The sequence below is a fragment of the Pleurodeles waltl genome, chromosome 4_1 (assembly GCF_031143425.1).
Source record: "Pleurodeles waltl isolate 20211129_DDA chromosome 4_1, aPleWal1.hap1.20221129, whole genome shotgun sequence".
Lineage (NCBI taxonomy): Eukaryota > Metazoa > Chordata > Amphibia > Caudata > Salamandridae > Pleurodeles > Pleurodeles waltl.
Genome location: NC_090442.1, coordinates 333,991,213 through 334,013,544, shown reverse-complemented (window position 1 = coordinate 334,013,544; position 22,332 = coordinate 333,991,213). Strand labels below are relative to the sequence as shown.

General features: G+C 42.6%; 1 protein-coding gene across 6 annotated transcripts in view; it reads right to left on the bottom strand.

Annotated features, from left to right (window-relative positions):
- CALD1 (caldesmon 1) overlaps nt 1-22,332 on the bottom strand; it is a 519,621-nt gene that overhangs the window by 152,983 nt on the left and 344,306 nt on the right. For all 6 annotated transcript variants that reach the window (XM_069228452.1, XM_069228449.1, XM_069228451.1 and 3 more), the window contains one exon: nt 4,179-4,325. In XM_069228452.1, the coding sequence (XP_069084553.1) occupies nt 4,179-4,325 (147 nt within the window). The remainder of the gene's footprint in view (nt 1-4,178; nt 4,326-22,332) is intronic.

The following is a 22,332-nucleotide window of genomic DNA, read 5'->3' as shown; positions in this document are numbered from 1 at the left end:
TACACCGGTTCAGGGACCCCTTAGCCCCTGCTCTGGCGCGAAACTGGACAAAGGAAAGGGGAGTGACCACTCCCCTGACCTGCACCTCCCCTGGGAGGTGTCCAGAGCTCCTCCAGTGTGCTCCAGACCTCTGCCATCTTGGAAACAGAGGTGCTGCTGGCACACTGGACTGCTCTGAGTGGCCAGTGCCACCAGGTGACGTCAGAGACTCCTGCTGATAGGCTCCTTCAGGTGTTAGTAGCCTTTCCTCTCTCCTAGGTAGCCAAACCCTCTTTTCTGGCTATTTAGGGTCTCTGTCTCTGGGGAAACTTCAGATAACGAATGCATGAGCTCAGCCGAGTTCCTCTGCATCTCCCTCTTCACCTTCTGATAAGGAATCGACCGCTGACCGCGCTGGAAGCCTGCAAACCTGCAACATAGTAGCAAAGACGACTACTGCAACTCTGTAACGCTGATCCTGCCGCCTTCTCGACTGTTTTCCTGCTTGTGCATGCTGTGGGGGTAGTCTGCCTCCTCTCTGCACCAGAAGCTCCGAAGAAATCTCCCGTGGGTCGACGGAATCTTCCCCCTGCAACCGCAGGCACCAAAAAGCTGCATCTCCGGTCCCTTGGGTCTCCTCTCAGCACGACGAGCGAGGTCCCTCGAATCCAGCGACACCGTCCAAGTGACCCCCACAGTCCAGTGACTCTTCAGCCCAAGTTTGGTGGAGGTAAGTCCTTGCCTCACCTCGCTGGGCTGCATTGCTGGGAACCGCGACTCTGCAAGCTTCTCCGGCCCCTGTGCACTTCCGGCGGAAATCCTTCGTGCACAGCCAAGCCTGGGTCCACGGCACTCTAACCTGCATTGCACGACTTTCTAAGTTGGTCTCCGGCGACGTGGGACTCCTTTGTGCAACTTCGGCGAGCACCGTTTCACGCATCCTCGTAGTGCCTGTTTCTGGCACTTCTCCGGGTGCTACCTGCTTCAGTGAGGGCTCCTTGTCTTGCTCGACGTCCCCTCTCTCTGCAGGTCCAATTTGCGACCTCCTGGTCCCTCCTGGGCCCCAGCAGCGTCCAAAAACGCCAAACGCACGATTTGCGTGTAGCAAGGCTTGTTGGCGTCCATCCGGCGGGAAAACACTTCTGCACGACTCTACAAGGCGTGGGGGATCCATCCTCCAAAGGGGAAGTCTCTAGCCCTTGTCGTTCCTGCAGTATTCACAGTTCTTCAGCCTAGTAAGAGCTTCTTTGCACCAACCGCTGGCATTTCTTGGGCATCTGCCCATCCCCGAGCTGCTTGTGACTTTTGGACTTGGTCCCCTTGTTCCACAGGTACCTTCAGACAGGAATCCATCGTTGTTGCATTGCTGATTTGTGTTTTCCTTGCATTCTCCCTCTAACACGACTATTTTGTCCTTAGGGGAACTTTGGTGCACTTTGCACTCACTTTTCAGGGTCTTGGGGAGGGTTATTTTTCTAACTCTCACTATTTTCTAATAGTCCCAGCGACCCTCTACAAGGTCACATAGGTTTGGGGTCCATTCGTGGTTCACATTCCACTTTTGGAGTATATGGTTTGTGTTGCCCCTATCCCTATGTTTCCCCATTGCATCCTATTGTAATTATACATTGTTTGCACTGTTTTCTAAGACTATACTGCATATTTTTGCTATTGTGTATATATATCTTGTGTATATTTCCTATCCTCTTACTGAGGGTACACTCTAAGATACTTTGGCATATTGTCATAAAAATAAAGTACCTTTATTTTTAGTATAACTGTGTATTGTGTTTTCTTATGATATTGTGCATATGACACTAAGTGGTACTGTAGTAGCTTCACACGTCTCCTAGTTCAGCCTGAGCTGCTTTGCTAAGCTACCATTATCTATCAGCCTAAGCTGCTAGACACCCTATACACTAATAAGGGATAACTGGGCCTGGTGCAAGGTGCAAGTACCCCTTGGTACTCACTACAAGCCAGTCCAGCCTCCTACAGTCACTCCTCCCCGAAATGGGGAATCTCACTACCAGGAATGAAATTATTCAAATTGGGGAGGGAGGCAATGTGCCCCCTGATCCTTTAAATACCCCAGGGAGCCCAACCCAGGGGTCACAATTGCAGTAAATGTGGGATGGGGGGCACACAGCACCCCCCTGAGTAATTTATGGGCCCAAAGACCTCATTCCTGAGGGCTGGCTCACATGCTATGTCACTGGGAGCCCACCTTCTGGACATAGCTTTTTCCCTGCCTACACTGGTGTGAGCAGGGAAACCTGTGTTTGCTTCTCCTTGGTGGAAGCATTTTTTAATCTCCCTCCATGCAGAAGCAAACACAAAGTCTGCTCTCAGCAGACAGGAGCTTTAAAAAGGTCCTTGAGGTCCCCACAGCGCCCAACTAGTATATACGGTAAGTGGCATGGGTTGGCTCCAGGGCACCCACCTTTAACAGTGTGGGTCCTGGGGAATGGGGTCCCAGGGTTGGAAAAGGTTCAGGGAGGGGGGGCTCTGTGCAGCCCTCACTCCCGTTTCTTTTTAGCAGTGACCTTGGGAGATGGGGTCTCTAGTGCCTAATAAGGCTGGGGAAGGGGGCCACGCTGCTCCTTCCCCCTTTATTTAAATACCACCGCCCTGGGGATGTGGTCCCCAGAGCCTAACAAAGATCGGGACAAGCAACCTGTCACCTTTAATTTTAAAAAGGATGTCATGAGTGATGTCATCAAAATTGGCATTTGAGATGTCATCGTGATATCATAAATTATGTCATAGAGCATGTCATGAGTGATGTAAAATGTGAGGTCATAAGCAGTGCATGATGGAAATGCAAGTTATAGTTAGCTCTACTAACTATAACTTGTGAATTTCTGTTTTTTAGTTCAAAGCATTAATGTTGTCACTGACATTTTCACATAACTATAGCGTTACTTTAACCTTTGTTTTTTTTCAGTGAATGTGTATGTATGAACCTATATGGCACTTACTCTTCTATATGAATAATATGTGTAACTTCATAAATACCTCTAAGCGGAGCCTATTGAACCATTCTATGAATGCGTATTCATGTAAGGTAGAATCTACTTTGTACCTTGTGCACAGGTTTTCCTAGTTAGTGGCCGCACAAAAGCACAGTATGCAACAAGAAATTATAGAACAACTGTCTTATTTCAGAGCTACTTTGCATAAGAATTATTTAATTCTTTAAGCTTTGTGACAGCTCACTGTAAACAATTAAAAGGTTAAGCGCCAGAATTACAAGGCCCTGGCGCCTCTTTGCTCCACACTAGCGTCATGTTTGTTTATGCTAATGTGTTGTTAAGGAGGCCATTTCACCGTTCCATGTTTACAAAGTGGCACAATGCTAGGATTGCGCCACTTTGTAACCCCTTACGCCACATTATATCTGTGCCAGGTATAATGTACGCAATGGGGGGCGTTTCCATGCAGGGACACCACAAAAAATGGCGCAGTGAAATCTATAAGATTTCACAGCAACATTTTTTCCGTCATTTTGCTCAGGGCAGGTATTAAAGTGACAGGCCTATATTAACCTATGGGCCTCCCTCGTGCTTTGCTGCATTAGCGCCATAACTTATGATGCTAATCCAGCAAATCTCCACAATAGCGTCATAAATGATTAGGCTTTTGTGGAAACGAGTGCCATGGTGCACCGTATTGTAAATATGGCACAACCATGGTGTTGTTAGGTGGGGGCCGGGTGGTGCAAGAAAAGTGGTGCAACAGCACTTTCTTATAGTTCTGGCCCCTACGTGTCATCAGACGTTTACATTGGTTATTGGATACATTTATACAAATCAGTACTCTAAAAATAATTAATCAGGAGAACTCAGAGTTAACTAGGACTGGTAATGATGATGCAGCTTTTCCGTTGTCAAATATTAGTGGGCAAACAACTAATTATGCACATGCAAATGTTAAGTTACAAACTGCATGCGTTGTATGTTGACTAGCAAAGGGATGCATGGCTGTCTGTATAACAGTACAGAGAATCGTAATTTTTAGACTTTCTGTGCATTGGATGCTTTGTTAGAAATTCAGGTAAACCTCTTGTAACTGCTCGATTCTTTTCTGAATCATAAGCAAGTCTAAAATTCGAAAGGTTTGTATTTCATTATTATAAAAGTATTCATCCATTTCTTTCTTTTCAGTAGAAGGCATGTCCAATTCTTTAAGATGCTCACCTATTCTGAGCATTGCTTTCTGATTTTTCTGTTCCATGCCCATCTGTGTCATCATCTCTTTGCAAACGTTGTCTTTCCTGACGAGCACGGCGACGCCGTTCTCTTGCCGCCTCCTCTTCATCATCATCAGGCTTTTGATAGGTTAATCTGAAATGGAACAAATGCAAGGTTAGACATAAATAAATATAAATATCTCCACGCTGTAGCTAGTGCAGTACTGGAACAGAACTAAAGCTGCTCCACAGCATTTGGAGGAAAAGTATGAAAAGTGCAATTTGACATGGTGGTTTGCTGAGGTCTTCATTCAACTTTCATATTTTGCAGAAAAAAACCGAAATGCGTTTATGTACATCTTTTTCATGCAGGTAATTTGAAGGAAAGGTACTTCTTCCAGTCACGGCTCGCAGGTTTTAAAGGGGGCGGGGCGGCGCGGGGGGGACTTGTTATCCTTTTCTTGTGAAAGGGTTTGCAGCGGTTGCTGCTGGCGGGGGGCGACGCTCATCCACCCTAGCGGAGGAGCCACCACTGACTTCTGCACTGGTGAGCCAAAGTGTTAAGGTGTTTGTTTCCACATATTCTTGGCAGAATATGACCACGACATAAACTGTGTGACTCCTATTCTCGCCTTTAAGAAACACGTACAAAACAAGCATTTCGAGGACAGTGAATCCGCGTGTGTTTATAGCCAAAAGTACTGGTGTGTGCACACAAAAGAATGTTCTGTGTTGATTTTCTGTATTCTTGTGTATGGTTGATTTCTGCAAAGATATATTTTGCTTATGAACAGACAGGATCATTTCTTGGTCATATTAATAATTGTGTGGACATGCATGTTATCATTCCAGAGTTGAAAATGTTTTTAGAGACAATTTCCATTTTATCATAGGACCAAAAACAGAACTCAAGACTATGTAGACTTCATAGTGTTGCAGCAGAGTTCACCTAATATAGTCTGGTGGTTATTTTCTGAAGTCAATGACAATTTTCTGTCTGTATGAATCACACTGTAATGGAAATGGTGACATATAATGCTGCAGAAAACACAAAACTCCACCAAAATACTCCTTCCTAGCAGTTCAGAATGTAGCTTTCCAAAACCGTCCCAAAATGCTTCTCCATTATCCCTCACAATACCAGGTTGATATTACTAGCTATCCTAATAGGAAGCTACATGGCATTTACTGCCCCTCCCAAAGAATCTACCCAATGTTGTTCTTCAGTGATATACTTGTTGTTTCACATATATTTTAACTTTGTCTCTCTTGTAGTACATTGGCCGTACAGTAGCTCTAATAACATGATGTAATGACGGTACCTTTCTAAATGGGGCTACGTAAACAAACCTGGTAAGTTCCAAAAGCTGACTGTACATTCCTCACCTTTTGCGCTACATTTATTAACTTGATTCCACTTGTGGGAACTTTGCTTCTGTTACTCCAATATTAATATAACATAATGTATGTAGTTGTAAAATGCAGTTTCACACCTACGTGCTTTTTGGCACGGGATAACATGTGTTTATTGATACACAACTCAATGGTTATATAAATGTACCTGTCACAGGTTTTTGGTTAAAATTCTCTGCATCAAATTCCTTATATGTAAGCTATTTTGATTAGTGGGTATTTCACACGTGTGTGTCCGTAGTTTTTTTACTGCCCCATTGTTTTTTTTCCTTTATAAAGGTGACCACACATGCACATGTGATTCGCCACCACGCAGCCCTGATTCCTCTTGCAACCCTGCCATGGCATTCCGCAACCTATATCTGGCATGTTGTTTAATTATGCAGTGCAGTGCAAGCAGCAGAATATCCTTCAGTACCAATGACCTGGCAGAAAGGCCTCGTACCACTGTTTCTGTGCACATCATACCACTGACTGGATACAAGCATGAGCTCAGTATAAGATCTTTCTTTGAAGTATATGCTTTTACTACTTAGTTTATTTTCTTAAATGTTTAACTACCAGTCAGTTTTTTGCTACCAGCTCTCCTGTAAAGAAGGTTAAAACATTTCTTCCAGAAAGCGACTTCAGAACTGATGTTCAAGCCCTCTTACTCCTACATCTGAATGGTGGTAATGTCCTACTGCATAGGCTCCAAGATGCTACATTGGCATACCTTAGGGACAACCTACGTGCTGCAGCACGTCCCATCCATGGCCTGAAGAAATATGATCGCATCATCACTTATCCAGATGGAACTCCATTGGCTCCCCTTGCCAGCCCGCACAGCCTTCAAAACCAGCCCTATCATTTACAAACGATCATCACTAGTACACCCTCTTATCCTTAACATAAGCTCACCATCCTTGGTGGATTTTGGCACACCCGCAGCCACAACACAATCAGACAGCAGGCAAATGAAGGTGAAAAAAGAAAAGCCAAGACAGCATGCCCTTTCAATCTCTGCACACAGGATATGGAACACCATCCTCATATCCATCAAGACCACCCCAACGCTGCTCCAATTCACGAGGGAGTTACCAACAGATTACTTATCCACAGCCCAGCTTCCTCTTCCCTTACTTATTGTCTTTATGCGTGTCATTGACCATGTACAGCACTCTGCTGTCTTTAGGCTACGTTCATGCTATAGAAATACCATATACGTATACACATTGAACAACGGTACAGCAATTTTTGTATAAATGACTCAGTCTGTGACAGAATCCGAGAGACCAGGGTTTGAAGGTACCCAAATGTGAAAGCACTACAAGGCCATACTAATGGCAATACAGCACTATGGGAATCTCTATTATTAATATACCATCTATCAGTCGAGGAGGTAGCATAACGTACAATAAGCACAACTTGAATATGAATCATGAATTTGGTCATATCACACAAGGAAAGGACTCCTTACAAGAAATAAAGTCCTCCATCCCTTGTAAAAAAGTATAAAGAATGTTCAATGATGACACTATAAACAGAATCCTTCTGTGATAGATATGTGCAAACAATGGCTTCTACAGCCCTTTTCTTCTCATGATGGGCATATTGTATAATATATATGATCAGATTTGTTTCCACCTACTAGCTTTACATGTCTCCATGAGTTTATGCTTCAATGAAACACCCATATAAAAAAAGCATGAAAAGGTTTCAAAGAAAAAAACGGTATTTTACCACTGCATGAATTTACTACTTGTAATTTTAAAGAGTAAAGTGACCTGATGTTGTGTCAAAGAAATGGTACACCTCCTATGTTCAGTCATCTCCCTGTCAAGTATTTCCAACAAGATGGGAAGCACTGCAATAAATTGCCTTATTAATGTCATGGAAGCCACGTCATCATTGCAAACTTCGCTTCAAAAATTCAAGATTCAGTTAAAAACACGGGTTTGCACACTATAGCTTCATGTAATCCATAAATAATTATAGTTTTTAATTATTGCATATCCAGAAAGAGCACCTGAATTAAAGAAAAAAGAGGAGCAATTATGAAGTTCATTAACAAACAGGTTTGTTTTAAAATCATCCTCCAAGGAGTTTGAACATGCAGTCCAGATTTAACATTCCATTTAAGTCTTCAAAAGAGCCGTATAATGTCGAGATTGCACATCGATGCTTAAAAATATATTTTTCTTAGCGTCACAGAAGGGAAGGGTGTTTTTTGCGCTGGAATTTACTCAGAAACCTTCTCATCCGACTCACAACCTACCTGCCTTCCATTTGCCAACTTCTACATAATTGCTGCTGTTTCGTCGTCACAGCTGTAATCTCCGTGCGTTTTTCCTCGGCTCAGAGAGTGAATTGTTAGGTGCCTCTCCATAGCAGGCTGTGGCACGCGCTGACAAGTGATACTGCGCATTAAATATTCAAAGGAAAGGTGAGTCGAACACTGTCTCCCTCATGACTGCACAAAGCCTACGGGTATGAATTAAACGGGGTTGACATCACTAACATGGTTGGACTGGCGTGCTGGGTAACCGACAAACCCCTGGAGATGTGGAGGCTAGTTCCTTTCAGACCCAGTCTAGCCCCTACCATTCTCCAGATCTCTTGTTCTCCAGATTCTCCAGATCTCCAGTTATCAAGCATCAATTTACTAATAAAAGTGACTATGGGGCACTGGTACCTGAGCACTCCTGGCACATCCCATTGCATCCTTTAAATAAGCTTATTTTTGTGGTGCAGTTTATGATGTAAGAAGGCATGCCGCTTTGTGTTCACAGCAATGGTGGGATCATCGTCAGCTTACCAGGTGCTGCGCGTAGCACCGGAGAGGTAGAGTCATAGAGAACTGTCCCGAGCTTTGCTTCACGCGTGTGGTCCGTGGCTACCTCACACCTAGTTATCAACTGTGGCAGAATACGGCACATGAAAGCATTTTATTAGTGCATTTTAGATCTGCCTCTAAAACGTATGTTTCAATCAAAATCTTTGCAGAACTGTGCTATAAAATGTGCTGTTTGGCTACATTTGTTTCTAAGAGAAAGTCCTCTCCCTCGATTGTTACCTTGCTGCAGTGTTGAACTGCTTTAAAAAAAGAAAATTCCAAGTTGTTTGCAATGACCAGTCCCCTCACGATCACATACATAAATCACAAATTGTCTTGCTTTGTAGGTACAAATATCTGTATAAAAACTGACTGGACCTCTGCCATAAATAAAGCAGAACATTAGTATGACCGCTTTCTGTCACTGCCCAATGCGGCTGCCGTACATTGACAATAACTGTCAAAAGTTCTATGGTATAAGCAACTTATTTATATATTTACGTTTTCTAAAGTGCTTTAAGTGGGTGCTAGCCAACTTAAATTGTTTTGAAAGGGGTTCAAAGGGCTACGGCTGGCAAAGACGCAATGTCCAGACATTGTTCTAGACCTGCAATGGTGATTAGGGCATTGGTTTTCTGGTTCTAGTGAGGCTTGTGATGTGCAAGGTGTGTTATGACAGATGGTATTTGTTAGACCTGGATCCTTGGTGTGGTATCCCCTAACTGTTTGCTGTCTGACCTTCTGTTTTTCTGCCTTATTTTGGTGACTTTTAGGATTCTGGACACTTTACCACTGCGGACGAGTGCTAAAGTGCACATGCTCTGTACACAAAACATGGTAACATTGGCTTCTCCACAATTGGCATATTTAATTTACTGTTAAGTCCTCAGTAAAGTGCACTACATGTTCCCAGGGGCCGTGAATTAAATGTTACTAGTGGGCCTGCAGCACTGATTGTGGCACCCACTGCAGCAGCCTTCCAAACATCTCAGGCCTGCCAATGCAGAGCCTGTGTGTGCAGTTTTAAAGTGCACCCACTTAGAAGGCCCAAACCTTCTTTTTGACTACACACAGGTCACCTCTAAGGTAGCCCCTAGTTAGCCCCAAGGGAAGGGTTCAGTGTTTTTAAAAGCTTGGACATGTACTATTAAGTTTAACATGTCGAGGTAGTGAAAAACTCTTAAATTAGTTTTTCACTATTGCAAGGTCTAGCTCTCCTATAGGATAACATTGGGATTACCATAAAATATCTTTTAGGTGTAATTTCCAATTGGGAAAATATAGAAATATGTAGTCCGGTGTCTCTGGACTCACAATTTAAAATCACAACTTAGGTAAAGTCTGATTTCAAATTGTAAGTCTGAAAATGCCACTTTTATAAAGTTGGCATTTTCTTACTATAACCATTCTGTGCCTTTGCCTGTCTCTGAATAAACATCTGCCGTAGATGACAGCTGGGATTTGTGCATTCCCTCTAGACAGTCACACACAAAGGGAGCTTGGATGTGACATTTGCATCCTGGTGGCCCATCACCAGGCTGGGAGGGAGGAGCTAACACTTACACCGGAATAGGGCTGTACCTCTCCTCACACAAAGGGCTGCATAACCCCTGTACAGTGTCTGGAGCCAGGGAAGAAAAGGGCAGGGACCTTGTGATCTTCAAAGGCCCCTTTGTAGTCTCCCCTATTTGGTATAAGTATTGTACCCTAAACCCAATCAGTTCACTTTGGGGTTCTGAGGAAACTCTGCAACCAAGAGGAGTGGCACTGAAAGGAGGGACTGCCACTTTGCCACTTACTTTGCTGTGCTGCCCTGGTGCTTGGTGATTGCTGTGCTGCCAGATGGGACTGACACTTTGCACTGTGCTCTGCTGTGTTAGCCTTCTGCCTGTTACCTCTGTAGTGAGGGAGGACTGAATCTGCCCTCTACAACCTCCACTTCACCCAAGGACTCGAAGGGCTTGTTGGCTTGCCCCCTGTTGTAGAAGGCTCAGGGTCATAAAATACTTCAGTGTGCTTAGACCAAGCACTCCCTGCAACTCAGGGACCACTGCTGTGTGATTTTCACTGCCTTGTGCCACAGGATACACTTTCTGCAGCTCATCACCTGCTGTGTTGGCCTCTGAACTCATCCTGGTACGAGGAGCACACTCCGCTGCCCAAGAACACCCACTTTGCATGTGCTGCAGCGCTGAGGGAAGCTGGTAAGCGAGGATCCCCGTGTTGCCTAGGGGATCTTGGGCTGCCTTGGTGACAGAGTGAGCCTCCCACGTCACGTGACCCTGCACCATGCTTCAACATACTCTCCTGACCGGCTGAGAAGAGGAAACCACCGGCAACCCAGCACGAGCATTCCAGACTGCCTCTTCTTTCGTGAAGCCCCCAGTGACAGCGGGCTGTAACTCCGGACCACGGCGAGCGTGCCAACAGCGCCTGGCTACAGGAACTGGGCTCACTGGGGCCGATTTGTAGACCGGGATGAATCCTTTGTGCCCCCGGTCCTGAGGGCACTACAGCCAATCCCCCCCGCCCCTTGTGAGGAAGGTTTTGGATTTCATTTCTTTTATTTTATTTTGTGGAACACGCAAAAAGCTCTGCTAGCAACAGGAACACTATTTCTTGGATAACAATGTGATCCCTGACAAACACACATTTCAACATCCTGTTTCACTGGTGAAACATGCTAGTGCTGCTAGCAACCAGGTGCTAGTGCTGCTAGCACGTGACAGTGTTTTGGCACTCTGTGAAGAGTGACTCACTACTGATCAGTGTGTATCAATGAATTAAGAAGTATTTATTGGCTATTTGACATTTTAGTCATACTTACATGAGAAGAAAATGTATTTTTCTAAAATGGTGTGGAATCCTTTTTGTGGTGTTCCCCCTGTGTTACTGTTCTTAGTGTGCTGCACAAATACTTTACACATTGCCTCTTTTGAGTCTGACTGCTCTGCACCCAGCTACCAGAGGGTGAGCACAGGTAATCTTTGGTGTGTAACTTATTTTCCCTGAATAGTGTGGTGGGTTCTCCCTAGCTTATGTGCATAACCTAGCCAACCAGCAACCCTATTTCTAACAGTATGGTTATTAAATGTCTAAGAGAGCAGTTGGCAAGGTTGCTAGCTGAAACTGACATGAAACTGCAATATTAAATATGTTCAGGAATAGAAAAAAGTACATCACATTTCCAACTTCACATCTTTCATACATCGAAAACAGAATACCATTTTCAGTTGGTCATACTTTCAATCCAGAGAGCCTGCGTTTTTAGCCTGCACGGAAGGATGTGGGTGCAAATGGACAAAGGGATATACAGGTGCGTTGCAAAAGTGTGGAAGGGATCAATCAAGTGCCAGAATGTAGTACTTTTGCCAGGGTTTGTACGTTTCTGTCCCAGTTTGGTGACTTTGGGACAAAGGCTGGAAAGTCCATGGATTTGTGGTTGAAGCAGATAATCAAATGTTCTAGGTGAGTACATGTTTTGAGAGCAATGTTTGGTAGAACAACGATGACTGGAGGATAAATACTCCTGGTTTGAGGAACATTAGGAGAAGGTTCCCAAAAATGTGAAATTTGTAAAAACTAGGGAACTATCTGGTGACTTAGTTTATTTATTTTCCATTCCTTCAGTTGTTTACTCAGTAAACGTGGCCTTGTTAATACCGATATAAATCAAGGTTCTCTAGTTGGTTTCCTTGGAAACAACTACAAGGGCCTGTGCTGGTTTATAGGTGCAGCCAATCGAATTACCCATTTCTATGCACTTATAACAAACATCAAACTAGCTACTTTGGGCCAGACGTATCAAGAATCCATTTTGCCATTCTCAAATAGCTATTTTTAAGTAATTACTATTTCAGAGTCACCAAATGGTATGTATCATATTTGCGATTCGGTAATAGCGATTTCTTAAAAATCGCAAACGCTATTACCGAATCTCAAATAGCGATTCTGACCTCATTCGCACCTATGGGCCTATAGGCCCATATTTGCGAATTTTTTGCATTTCCCAAATTGCGAATTCCTAACTGGAATTCGCAATTTGGGAAATGCAAACACCAGGGTGCTGGGGGCATAAGGCCCCCTCTGTGTACCCTAAAAAAATATTTTAGGAAATTGAAGGCACACACATGCCAAAGGGGCATGTGTGAGTTACATGTCAATTTTAAAAATGCATTTTTAATGCATTTTTAAAAAATTTGCACATGGTTACCACCAAATTGTATTTGGTGGTAATTGCGACTCCTTAATGCCCAATTCACATTAAGGAAAAGCTTGATACATGTGGTTAAGAAATCGCAAATAAGGATTCCTCATTTGCGATTTCTTATTTACAGAATCATAATTTGCGATTCTCTAAATGGGGTCGCAATTTTAAGGAATACCTATTTTTGTGATTCCTTAAATTTGCATAGCAAATGCCTTTCTTACATACTGAAAGGCATTTTTGCATTTGCAAACGGCCGTTCGCACCGTTTGCAAATGCAGAAAGCTTTGATACATCTGGCCCTATACCATGTTTCTCCCTTCCAGTGAAATACAATATTATTAGATGATTAATGAATGGACAGGACTCCTTGGCTTCAATGTAGCAGTTCAATGAAAATCAAGGTTGCGCTCATGCTGATGATAAAATAATGCAAGCCCAGTCTGTTACGAAGCGCATAAATGGGTACAGGTATGTAAGAGCACACATGATAAAACATGATAATGTCAACATTGGGAGTTCATAGAATAGGAAACATTCAAGGTAACCTCACCTGGATAAGTTTTAAAGCAATTATATTTTATATTAATGTGCCCCATGCAATCAAGCCATATGTCACACACAGTACAAGGTAATGTAATAACGTGCCAAATTTAACAATGGTGGCTTATTAAATTGACTATTTTTATCATGAACAATTTATATTAAGATATCCCTTATTATGTTATGATGTTATTTTAAATGTTATCGTTGCAGTGACTGAATAATATATGTTAATATCACATAAATGTATATCAGTATATGTGTGTATAAATTGTCAAAGATTTCGAGTATTGTTTTCTATGGTTCATTGCTTTCACACTAACTATACTAAACATAAGATCAATCAATGTCATCCGATAAACATCATCAAGCTGGTGACAACATACCCTGCATCCTAATCCTCTACGAATGCCTTAGTAAAATGGGAGCCATCTCAGATTCCGCGGAAGGTTGTCGTCCTCTATTGTTTCCTACAGCCATGCACTGCCTTAAGAGACATCTGTTAGTGGGAAACAGTGTGGGTGCAATAATTACCGCGCAACTCGGAATTCTGATCCATACGCAAGCTGCCAATTGTGCAGGGATCAAATTTAACCGAGTACTCGGAATAAGAGCTTAAGTCCTTCACACGCATCAACGCTCTTGCTTTGAACCTTATTAAATACTGCCTGGAGAAGCCTGTGGCCAGGGCCAGAGAGGCTATTCTTCCACTCTGGCATTTCCCCAGTTGGCTGCATGCTTGTGGCTTCTTTCCTAGCCAGATAGGCTGCTGTGACCCAGTCGTGTCCCACTGACCCTATTCTAGTCACAACCTCCAGCATTGCAGGGCTGAGTTTCACATTTTTGCCAGGGTTGATTTTGGTGTCCAGTCCAGCTCTGCTCGTGGCTGCATGTATTGCAAATGCAGAAACGTGAAAATAGTTGCAGGTAACTTTCTCAAGAATACACAAAATACTTTAAGATTGATATACAGGTTTTTCACCATTGGCCATCTGCCTTTTTTCCATACTTAAAGTAGGTACAGGAAAGGTCACAATGGAATACTGGTCGTCAATAAGGAAGGTCAGGAGATATTTAAAGGAAACTCAGGCACCAAAAATGCCATTTGTCACAATCTGATTTATTCAGCTTCCTGTTACACTTAAGTCCATCCTTCGGTTTGAAGATGCATCAGCAGGGAGTGGTACTGCAAACATAACATAAAACGTTGCTTCAGAACGCATCTAACATACTAGAAGTAAGGGCACATGAGAGTGAGACACCATTTTTGCACCTGATATAATCCACCAGCTTGATTTCTCTATTTACAAGTATGGTAACATGTTTAGCACAACGTATACTTCTAAAGTGCACATTTACAACGAGGAGCTTCTTGGCGTTACATAACAAAAACTCATTCTTACCGATTTTAGTGGTACTCGTCACTGAGCCGCCAGGGGATCGCCCCGAAGACAGTCAAAATAGATAGCAGATCTGGCACACACTAAAGTCTATTTCATAATTTAAATTCTAGGTGTAATCACATATGTGAAACTGATTGGAGAACGTTTAATGATCAGAAGCACCATAAGCTTCTTTAGCATTCTAGACAGACAGGTCGAACAACACTTCATTCTCAACCTGGATTGACTGGATGCTATCTGTTCACCAGCAAATCACCCGTTATCTTTAGTTAGCCTCCATGTTGAGAGAGCTCTTGCCTTGAAGTCTGAGGGTTACTGAGACAAGACCCCTGAGGGAGACAGGAGACAGAAGGTTGTGGGATTATTTAGGGGCTGCACTTGTCAGAAAGCTGAAGGCCATGCTTTGGTCCTCTGTGCCCACATATGAGGGCTCTTATCCTTTTATTCTGATGTGCTTCATCCACCTCGAAACCCATATTTGACCAATATATTTTAATCTGCAGCCCATTGCAGTGCTGAGATTGGGATATCTCTAAATTTCCGCTTACATAATGCTGACACACTTACTGAAAGTCACATGGTCTTGAATGGTTAATTGACAGGTTTGGAGCAATGGCTCATAGAGCACTCATATAATTGTAATTTAGGGCCTCATTTAGAGATGGACAGTAATAAAACAGCCATCACAATTGTCAGTGATCACGTTTGCCCATCTTCATCATCATCCACCTCATTTACAGTGCAGTGGAGGTGGTTTTCTAGATGGCAGAGCAGCTGTTGTACCCACAGTCATGAAACAGTCTGGTGGACCCAATGTGAGCAAATGAGCAAAGGCAGGGCCATAGCTATCACAGCGCACCAGATGCAATAGCAGAAGAGCACATGGATATGAGGGGCACAATATCTTAATTTTGGTTGTTTTTGAATACCAATCGTTTTGAAGGGGAACCATATTATTGCTTGTGGTAGGGGTCAAGGAACCCTTCTAATGCCACTGGGTCTACTCTATGGTGGGAGGTGTCTAGGACATCATTCCAGTTGTTTTTTCCTGTCTGGATCCACCATGCACAGCATGAGGCCTCAGACAGGAAAAGGCTTAAATGTCTCCCATGTGGTTGGAGAAAACTCTAATCACATCAGAGATTGTTTTTTATTTTCAGAAGAAAGACACAAGCTTCGGGGTCTACAAATGTCACTGCAGCTTTCATCAATTAGGCAGGAGCTGCTTTGGAGGAAAAAAATAAAGATCAGGCTACAAGCTGTATATATATGGAGGGCCTGCTGTATTTGGGATGGCAGAGGCAGTGCCTCAGACACCCTAACCATACATTGTCAGGCAAGTCAAACTCCAAGTCAGTGAATCCCACCCTCTGGTGGGGGGATCACTGGAGGTCCACAAAGCCTCCTTAGGGGGTCTGCGACTGCTTAAAATATTAAATAACATTAACAGATTAATAAACTGTTGCTACATGTACAACTGACATTTTTAAAACATATTGTAAATGTCAAGAAATTTGAAATTGGAGGCTAAAAATTAAATTGGTATCCTCAGGTTGAGTCGTGGGAGCAGTGAAAGTGCATCAAATAGAATAGAGTATGGATGGTGGGTGGCTTGATTTGAATTTAGAAAAGCTCTAACCGTTCCTATTAAAATTATGCTTTTGATTTATATTTGTTTGCAAATTAAATAAAATGTGTTATCATTTGTGTATGTGTTCGATGAATGCTTGTTTCTGTATTTTTTGAGTATTTTTCTGAGTTTCAAATCATCAACAATGTTTATGCCAAAGTCCCTGGCTTCCAGTAATGATTTAGGGGGTCATTCTGACCCCGGCGGGCGGCTGTCGCCGCCCGCCTAGAGGGAACCGCCATTCTGCCACCCCGCGGTCAAAAGACCGCTGGGGCCATTCTAACTTTCCCGCTGGGCCGGCGGGAAAGGGGCCTGCACCACAGAAGCCGGCTCCGAATGGAGCCGGCGGTGTTGCAGGTGTGCGACGGGTGCAGTTGCACCCGTCGTTCTTTTCACTGTCTGCTAGGCAGACAGTGAAAAGCAGGCTGGGGCCCTGTTAGGGGGCCCCTGCACTGCCCATGCCAGTGGCATGGGCAGTGCAGGGGCCCCCAGGGGCCCCAGGACACCCGTTCCCGCCAGCCTGCTCCTGGCGGTAAAAACCACCAGAAACAGGCTGGCGGGAAGGGGGTCAGAATCAGCAGCGCCGCCATGGAGGATTCGCCCAACCGGGGGAAATCTAGCGGGAAACCGCCGGACCCGGTTTTCCGACGGGCAATGAAGCACCGCCAGCCTGTTGGTGGTGCTTCAGTCATCCGTGGCCCTGGCGGTCTTGGACCACCAGGGTCAGAATGACCCCCTTAGTGTGGGGTGCCCGGATTCCAATAATGATTCAGTGGGGGTCTCCGCATTCCAGTAATGCTAATGTGGGAGTCTACAGAAGGCAAAAGGTTGGGAACCAGTGTAGTAAGTTGCACATTTAGGGGGTTATTACAACTTTGGAGGAGGTGTTAATCCGTCCCAAATGTGACGGGTATACCACCAGCCGTATTACGAGTTCCATAGGATATAATGGACTCGTAATACGGCTGGTGGTATATCCGTCACTTTACCGTCACTTTTGGGACGGATTAACACCTCCTCCAAAGTTGTAATAACCCCCTTAGTGTTAGGACTCAGTTTAGGGTGCTGTAAAACTGTGAACATTCATCGAGCATCACGAAATATTGAATTGCAACCAAGCTAAAAAGTCACCAACAATAAATTATTGACAAAGGCTAAAGGTGTGTCTGGGAGTTATCTGCAGGCTTGAGGGGCACTGGTTATTGGGTCAAGCCGGGCATACATTACCTCTGATGTTCATAGAGAGGAAATATCTGGTTTGTCTTAAATGGGAAGGTGATTTCTCTATTTACACTGGTGTTTCCTCTGCAGGACACTGCTGGAAAGGTGCCCACATGAATGTGAATGTGCTTAGGAATGACCAATTAAGATCATAATTTTTGCGCTGTCAGCACAGCCGAGCTGAGGAGATAACACAATGACTTCCGAGCAAATGTTTCTTCATACGACCGAGCCACCTAATATAGTATTATTTCACTTTGTTGGTTGTTATTTGACCGTCTCCTATAACATTTACTAAGAAAAAAAAACAAGCCAGAAACCTAGCTTGAGTCTGCGAGCAAACCGATACACGTGATGGCACTTAAAACATGCCCTGACCAAGTATCTACATAATCACGTACTTCCTGGCTTAAAAGAAAATATTTTCACAGCCTGAGCGGTTTTGTTCAATACATCACTGTTCACTAAGAAACAATGTATCCGTGTTTGCTGTTCTTTAAAAAAACGCTGCACTGAATATATGTATAATCTTACATAAGATGCAGTGACATTAATATAGCAAAGCCTTGCAGAAGTAAACTAAAAAAAAAATTGACTATTAGGTAGGGAAAGAGTTAATTGTGACGAAAAATTAATACTTGTATGTGCCTCACAAAGGAACACGTGCCAATATACTTTCAATCCAGAGAGCCTGCATTTTTAGCCTGCACAGAAGGATGTGGGTGCAAATGGACAAAGGGATAGACAGGTGCATTGCAACAGTGTGGGAGGGATCAATCAAGTGCCAGAATGTAGTACTTTTGCCAGGGTTTGTACGTTTCTTGTCCCAGTTTGGTGACTTTGGGACAAAGGCTGGAAAGTCCATGGATTTGTGGTTGAAGCAGATAATCACATGTTCTAGGTGTGTACAAGGTTTGAGACCAATGTTTGGTAGAACAACGATGACTGGATGATAAATACTCCTGGTTTGAGGAACATTAGGAGAAGGTTCCCAAAAATGTTAAATTTGTAAAAACTAGGGACCTATCTGATGACTTAGTTAATTTATTTTCCATTCCTTAAGTTGTTTATTCAGTAAACGTGGCCTTGTTAATACCGATATAAATCAAGGTTCTCTAGTTGGTTTCCTTGGAAACAACTACAAGGGCCTGTGCTGGTTTATAGGTGCAGCCAATCGAATGTCCCATTTCTACGCACTTATAGCAAACATCAAACTAGCTACTATGCCACATGTTTCTCCCTTCCAGTGAAATACAATATTATTAGATGATTAATGAATGGACAGGACTCCTCGGCTTCAATGTAGCAGTTCAATGAAAATCAACGTTGTGCTCATGCTGATGATAAAATAATGCGTGCCCAGTCTGTTACGAAGCGCATAAGAGGGCACAGGTATGTAAGAGCACACATGATAAAACATGATAATGTCCGCATTGGGAGTTCATAGAAACAAAAACATTAAAGCTAACCTCTACTGGATAAGTTTTAAAGTAATATTATATTTTATATTAATGCATCCCATGCTTTCAAGCCATATGTCACATACAAAACAAGGTAATGTAATAAATTACCAAATTTAATGAGGGTGGGTTATTAAATTGGCTATTTTATAATGAACAATTGATACTAAGTTATCACTTATTAAGTTACGATGTAATTTTAAATGTTACCCTTGCAGTGACCGAATAATACATGTAGATTTTTTGCCAGGTCTTGGACACAGACGCATTTTGTTCTGGCACTCACAAAAGCCAGCACTGCAGAAAACAGCGGGCAGGCTCACGGGTTAGATATCCTGTCCTAAATTTTTTATTCCAAAGAAACATTTCAATCTGGTACATGTTTGGTGGATTTTGTAATATGAGAAATGTGGTCTCAGATAAGACCTGTTGGCCAGGAACAGAATAAACAAGTGTTTGAAAAGTTATGATATTTCTGGACAGAAGATTGGTTCACCATCAAGTTGCGTATTGGGCACATTTTCGCTTAAAACCACAATTACATTATGCTGTGCACTATATATATGAGTGATTCTTTAAAAGTGGTTACACATGAACAGATATATGAGAAAGACTATGGGGGTTATTACAACTTTGGAGGAGGTGTTAATTCGTCCCAAAAGTGACGGTAAAGTGACGGATATACCACCAGCCGTATTACGAGTCCATTATATCCTATGGAACTCGTAATACGGCTGGTGGTATATCAGTCACATTTGGGACGGATTAACACCTCCTCCAAAGTTGTAATAACCCCTTTAGTTCCTATTTAACGTGTTTTTCACCTCTGAAGATCTGAGTTGTCCTGGCTCAACTATGTTCCAAACCTCAGCACTGAAATATAAAAATACATACACAATATTATAGGAATGAATGTGGAAATTCCTCTTATCGGTGTCAGGTCTTCTCATGAAAGTTAAGGAATGGGGTTGATAATGTTAGCTCATATGTGACCAGTCATTGCTCAGAATGCTATATACACACGTAATGCCAACGGGCAATTTAAGTAAAGAAAATTGAGTCTATGATATTGTATTTTAGTAATCCAGATTCAGCTCCCTAATATCACTGGCATTCAGATCGTTATAATTACATATACAAAATGATGCTATCTATATTTTAATTGATGAAAGCTATACCATGCTGCTACATATTTTGTGTATATGCTGTAAGTACAGATAGGTGGCCATCTGACCAACAACACATGCTAAAGATATGTATAATACATGAGATCTGTTAACCTTTCTAAGATAATGTACTTCATCATATTTGTGTGTCCAACTATAGGTATCAGTAATTAAATTTTACAGGATCAAGTCTCGGATTGATGAATACATTTTGATGACTTAAAATGTGAAATATCATCCTTATTAGGGTCTATGTATTTAAGCAACTATGTTTGAGTCTCCAAGAATGCTCACTTATATTGCGTTCTAAAACTGAGTAAACAATTGAACATTTCAGTTCCATCCATTTATTAGTAATTCTTTAGGTATGTCTTATTTCTAAAGAAATAAGTAGAACAAACACTGTATCTGCCTAGGGCTGTTGTTCCTGACTGCAGCATGTCGGCAGCCAACAACCTATCCTTTATGCTCCTCCCAAAAATGCATTGTGCAAGACCCCTTTGGGCTGTAACCTACCTCCAAGTACCATAAAACTGATCTATCAGATTGGCAACAGTTATATGTCCCGACCTTTAGGGTTTAAAACATTGTGTAAAACTCTCTGTAGTGCTTACCCCACCTAATATGGCAATACACCAGCATTTATTTCTATTCACGTGCAGGCCTATCACCCAAAAATGGTTGGGATCTTCGAATCTAATTTTCTTACAAATCCCCAAGTACAACAAAGCCTATGTAGGTTGCGGGTCTTTCTCTGCTTATGTCCCCACCCTCTTGAATAAACTTCCCAAAGACCTTCAACTTTGCTTAAGCCATCTTGCCTTCAGGAAAGCTACTAAATCTTTGTTTTTTGGCTAATGCTACATGCATCTTACAGCCTTGCCTCAACAGTTAGTAGCAGGAAACCTTTGGGTGATTGTGCACTATAACAATCTAAATATTGGTTCACCACCCAATTAAACACTGAGCATTAGAAGACTTGCCACTGAAATTTTATGACCACAACAAAGACCTATATTACGTAAAAACAAATGTACATATGGGTGGACAGTATTTTCACTCATCTCAGCTGCAATCTGCAGTTAGAGAAGGATTACAAAATTGCAGGTTTTGAAAAAGGCTCAATTTTCACAAATGCACAATAACCAGGGGAAAGCTCTACAAAATCATAAAAACATCCTACAGTAATTCATAACTAGTATCCAAGTAGTGTAATAAGAGCCCATTTATATATTCAGTCTTCATTCAGGTCATTTATTCACAAGTCAGTGGTGTTCAATCCAATTTTATTCTTCAGTAATAGTTTCTCTGCCCAGCCACTGTGTTTCATCCCAACCAAGAGGACTTCATCAGGGATCATAATATCTGGCAACAAATTAAAAGCCCCCATCTCATAGGTGTGATTCAATCCATGTGTCCTGCATATCTAATAGTAGTGTATTGATCACCGACTCATTCACCAAAACTCTCACTATAAATAAAACAATACACTAAGATGTTTTTATGATTTCTAGTGTGCTCCCCTAGTCATTGTATGTTTTTCTTTTAAATTGTGCCGGTGTTCGTGAGAGGTAGGACCCTAAGAGTTGAAGTGCTATTATTGCACACTGTTGTTTTGTTTGTCACTTATGTGGGTTTACTGTGTTAGCACTGCTATCATTTAGCTGTTCTTCAGAAAAGGGCTCAGCAGATTGTTTTTCCAGTCACCATATGGAAATGCAAAACAGATGGCGGCCGTGAGGTGCCACTCAAGGGAGGGGGCTCCTCAGTGCTCACCACTCCAGCAGCAAAGAACTTCTGTGAGAACTGTGCCTTAAACCACCATCCACCAACCCCATTGCCCCACAACATGCTGTGCGGTCTAATGGAAATCTGCTGATGATTTCCACACACACCTCTCAAGAATAAGCAAGCAAAACCTGAAATTCTCCTCCTCCATTAGCATTGTAATGCTGAACTGTCCTTTGAATCTGGTAGGGGTCTGTTGGCATATAATGTGGTTGTATCTGCTTCACTATTGGTGGTGACGTTAGTTCGACTGTGCTGATGGGAGGTTCTATTACTGAGGTGGTTGAAAGTACTTATCACTCTGTATGGTATGGGCCTCTTTGGATTTGAGCAAAGATTTTGCATTTTACAATCCATACTTTTCAGTTTTTATTTGCCTTTCGTTCACGTTTTCATATTTTTGTCAATTTGCAGCAGTCTCAAGGGACATATATCTTTTTGTTTATACTCCCATCTGGAGGCACTGGACTGAGTATCTTAGGACCTAGCCTAAGCCGTGTAATATTCAAATTGTT